The sequence below is a fragment of the Akebia trifoliata genome, chromosome 12 (assembly GCF_017979445.1).
Source record: "Akebia trifoliata isolate Shusen 1 chromosome 12, ASM1797944v1, whole genome shotgun sequence".
Taxonomy (NCBI): domain Eukaryota; kingdom Viridiplantae; phylum Streptophyta; class Magnoliopsida; order Ranunculales; family Lardizabalaceae; genus Akebia; species Akebia trifoliata.
In genome coordinates, this window is record NC_141386.1 from 9,922,754 (window position 1) to 9,927,728 (window position 4,975).

Here is a 4,975-nt window from a genome sequence, read left to right on the forward strand (position 1 = left end):
ATTTCTTGTAAATATCCAATTATTTACTCCCAGATATAAGAAGATTGATTCTATTATGTATCTGTAATTGGATGATGTAACAACACACTTTTTGATAGTGAATACAAATTTAAATCTCTTTTTCTTCATATTTTCTTCTTTACATCTTTGTTTATTCACATTCTCTGTAGTACCATTAGAGCAAGGCCGAGTTCATAACAAGCAACTAACCTAAATAGTTGCAAAGAGTCATATCATTATTAGCAAAACCGTATCCAATCGATTTGTTCCTTGTGAATCGGATTGCCCTCGGCCAAAAACTGGTTGAAAAATGACCCGAACCTGATCATTATTAATTGAATCTGTGTCTTTGTAGCTCATATCCATTTACCAATGCTTGAGATTGGTTCTCCCTTACACCACCTGGATCTGAATCTGGAACATTTACAGCCCTACCCAGATATCCAAATGGATATTTGGGTTTGGGTCTGTTAAATTAATATTAACAATTCTATTCAAATTCAAAAAATTAATATAATAATATAAATCATGGTTCAAAATATCATTTCGTTTTGGAATGTTTCGATCGAAACATTTTGGTTTTTCGACTTTCTGAGATGAAGCAAGTGGGAAAACGAAACATGGGAAGATTTTGAACCAAATCTAGACGATAAAGAGCATATTTCAGTATTTTCACCACAGATATGGAAGAGAAAAAAAAAAAAAAGATTCCTGTGATTCTTACGGATCTAGATGATTTAGGCGATTTTGTCGAAAAACTTCAGTGAGTTCTTCCTTCCTTCCCACTTATTTTCCTACTTCTCCTTCTCCTTCTCGTATGCAAATTTTTTATTTTTATTTTTGAAAAGATAAAACCTCTTCTTTCCTACGCCATAGATACCCTTGACCCTAGTCTTTTATTGAAGACTAGGTTAAATGAGACGCAAATATTGTGTTTTTTGGTCAATATTTGAGACACCCCCATGTTTTTAGATTGATGAGATGCACGTGTTTTTACATTGATAAGATACACCTTGTCAATGGTCTCATGTGGAAGACTTATGTAAATATTAACATATAATGTTTCGAAAGTTTCAGAATGTTTTGTGTATGTTTCGGTTTTTGAAAAAAATCAAAACATCGATTCGAAATGATATTTTGAACCATGATATAAATATAATAATTTGATTAATAACTCTTTATGGAAATAAGTGAATACTTAGCCTCTATATTTTAAATTTTGACTAAAGTTGAATGTCAATTGACTGAATGATTTACGAACAAATTATGCTGAGCCCATCAAATAAATATATAATATAGTTATTAAATAATTAAAATTGATGATTTTTAATACTTTCAAAATAATAATTATATTTATTTTCCTTGAGTTTTTCAACTTGACTTAGACCATTTTGAGTTGATTGGGCTAGTTGGTTCAAATAAGATTCAACAACCCTAGTCAAGTCCAAATTCTATAAAATTTAGTCGACCTGGTGAGTTTTAAAAACATAGCTTATCCCATTTAGACAAGTGAAACGAGCTACAAATATAAGCATAAAATAACAAAGGGAACTTTTGAACAACTCATTTAAATGATAAAAAAAATGTGAGAGAACGTACAAATATAATACCCTCAACGTGGGAGAAAAAAATCATGTAAAAGCATATGGGTGTTCATTCCTATCACTTGAGGACAGAGGCATGTGCACTAAAACCACACAAATAGGGGCCCTCCTATTCTCATGGGATCTTTTCTGAGATGCCTTAACCTCAAATACTTTTGTTCCTTCTCATGTCCCCTTCTATCAAAACTAATCCTAACACCACTAAAAGACACCACTCCCTCCAACAGCCACCCTCTCCTACCAACAACCCTTTTCACCATCTCACCACTCTCATCTAGCGCTCCTTAATTTGTTTTCTTAATTACTGATTGTCACCTGCCTCTCTCTCTCTCTCTCTCTCTCTCTCTTTCTATATATATGTATATATATATATATATATATATATATATATATATATGTGTGTGTGTGTCTATAAATATGTTCATTCGTTTGTGCTCTCCTTCATCAATATCTTAAGCTTTTAACTTAATTCCTCTAATCAAGCATCCCTTTCTTCTTGCTTTTCTTTCTTTCTTTCTGCTTCATAGCAACTTACCATGACTTCACTCGCAGATGCCTATAGAGCCCACCCTGTCCATCTCCAGCATATTACCCCTATGGACCTCAGCTTAGTTCAAGAGGTGCCTGATTCGCATGCATGGCCTCCAATCGATGACCGCTCATCGATGAACTCATTTGATGTGGAACAGGTACCTGTAATTGATCTTTCGGATACTAACGTCATTAAGCTTGTGGGTTATGCATGTCAAACATGGGGCATATTCCAAATTACAAACCATGGGATCCCCATGCATCTTCTTGAGGACGTTGAGTCTGAATGTAAGCGTCTCTTTTCTCTCCCTACTCAACAGAAACTCAAGGCCCTACGTGCACCAAACGGGGCTTCTGGCTATGGTCTTCCTCGTATCTCACCTTTCTTCTCCAAGATCATGTGGCACGAAGGCTTTACCATCATCGGCTCACCTGTTGACCATGCCCGCCAACTTTGGCCCTATGATTATACACAATTTTGGTAATCACGCCATGTAGGTGTATAATAATAAGATGTATATGGACATATAGACCATACCATAATAAGTATAGGGATGAAGATTATCTTTGATATTTAGCTAAGATAAGGATTAATCTTCAACACCCATACACACCTTATTATAATAATACATCCAATCTAATACTTCATCATTACTAGACAAGCGAGAACGATATTATTTCTCTTTTTGTATTAATTCTATGTGCTCCATGCAGTGACGTAATGGAAGAATACAAGAAGGAGATGAAGAAACTCGCAGAACACTTAATGCATTTGATGTTTGATTCATTAGGCATTAACAAGGAAGATATGCAATGGATAGGCCCAACCGATGAATTCAATAATGCACACACTGCTCTTCAGTTGAATTCGTACCCAATCTGCCCGGAACCTAACCGAGCGATGGGCTTAGCAGCGCACACCGACACCTCTCTCGTCACTATTCTATATCAAAGTAGCATGAGCGGTCTCCAAGTCCTTCGAGATGGGGATCGGTGGGTGACAGTGCCGTCATTGCCGGGTGCACTGATTGTCAATGTCGGTGACCTCCTCCATATCCTCTCCAATGCTCGATTCCCATCAGTGTTGCACCGTGCTATCGTGAATCAGGCCTACCACCGACTCTCAGTTGCATACTTCTATGGCCCTCCGATTAAAGCTCGAATCTCGCCTTCCTCCAAGCTCGTCGACCCTAACCATGCTCCTCACTATCGTTCAGTGACTTGGAGAGAGTACATTGGTATCAAAGCACAACATCTTGACAAGGCACTCTCTTTTATTCAACTGAATACAGATTTAAATGGATCCTTGGACATGAATGATCAATGTTGTAAATAGATCCTTGGGCATGAATGATCACAGTTTTGTAAATTAGATCCTCAAATTATTGTAACAAATGGAGGGAAGCTAAATTTGTTTTTCCATTCTTAATACTAAAAAATGTAATATAATTTGTTGCCAACTTAGGTGCTGTTTGTTAAACTGAAAAAAATAAATGCTGAAAAAGTTATTTGTTTAGATGTCAAAATAGTCCTGAATTCATTAAAATTAAGCGTTGAATTTGCAAAATCATGTTTGTTATATATTGCTGAAAATTGGCAAATTGTCTATTTTACCCTTACAATTATAGTATACATTCATGTTTCCAATGCCTATTTCTTATCAAATACAATAAAATATATTATTTCTTATAAAATTAAAATGCAATTCATTTTTATATAAAAAAATAATATTAAAATTTTCAATTTCTAAATAATAATTTGTATTTTTAAAATCCAAAAAATTTTAAATTAAAAACAAGAATATCATACAAGTCACCAAAATTTAAAATCAACACATCCATTAAAATTTTGAGATTGACATTGTCATATAATCCATTAAAATTGAAATACAACATTGTCATACTCAACAAAATAACATCATTTCATATATTTGCACTACTAAGATGATTTGCAATCTGATCTTGTAAGGTAATAATAAATGTTTGTTTAGATTGTCCAAACAACTCTTCCACACCGAGACGAGTATATCCATCATTAGTTATTTCGAGAAGAATATCTTTATCATCGTATTGATGAAAAAGCTCATCAGTTATCAAAATTTTATGAAGAAAATTGTGAACTGCCATGTATGCAATCACTATATTTCTGTGAGTAGGAAAAAAGTATGGTGTCATCCTTTTTAAAATTGGGAATCGCTCCTTTAAAACTTTGAAATCCCTCTCAATTACATTTCTCAATCTGGCATGTGTATGGTTGAATATTTTCTCCTTGCATCTAGGACGTCTACGATGAAAATCAAATAACCAATAACGCATATTGCGATATGGTACCATAAAACCTCGTGTGTGCGTATAAGCAACGTCAACCAAATAATATTTATCTACATCAAAATAAATACATCGTTAAATTAGAAATATATTTAGATACAATATTTATTACTAATAAAACTATATGAAATACTAATAATACCAGATGGAGGTATTGGAAGTCTGTTTGCAGGATTACGAATAATCTTTATTAAGACCTTTGAATCATATGCCACTCTTTCTTATCCAGCTTGCACGTATGTAAATATCATATCAAAGTTATAAATAACCATTACATTTTGATAGTATTCAGACATTCCCCTTTCCCCTATAAGAAATTTATCTATCCGATAGAATGCAAGCATGGATCAGTGTTCCATTAAGAACACAAAAAGCACCCTTGTTAATTAATTAAAAAATACATTATTACTGATAAAAAATATAAATATAAATATAAATTATCATGGGTAGAAAATTATGTATCTTAAATATTTTTCTAAGATGTCGATGATTTCGAATTTCTTCCATTGGTTG

General features: G+C 33.6%; 1 protein-coding gene across 1 annotated transcript; it reads left to right on the forward strand.

Moving 5' to 3' along the window:
• Positions 1 to 2,140: 2,140 nt before the first annotated feature.
• LOC147388874 (gibberellin 3-beta-dioxygenase 1-like) lies at positions 2,141 to 3,471 on the forward strand. The gene is made up of 2 exons (XM_086419660.1): positions 2,141 to 2,616; positions 2,850 to 3,471. The coding sequence occupies exons 1-2, from the start codon at positions 2,141 to 2,143 to the stop codon at positions 3,469 to 3,471; spliced, it is 1,098 nt and encodes a 365-aa protein (XP_086275786.1).
• The last annotated feature ends 1,504 nt before the right edge of the window (positions 3,472 to 4,975 follow it).

Bases quoted from the DNA above. Each gene is read 5' to 3' on its own strand.
- LOC147388874 (XM_086419660.1), top strand. From the start codon at position 2,141: ATGACTTCACTCGCAGATGCCTATAGAGCCCACCCTGTCCATCTCCAG. The intron at 2,617-2,849 runs GTAATCACGCCA...TGCTCCATGCAG, and splicing joins TATGATTATACACAATTTTG to TGACGTAATGGAAGAATACA.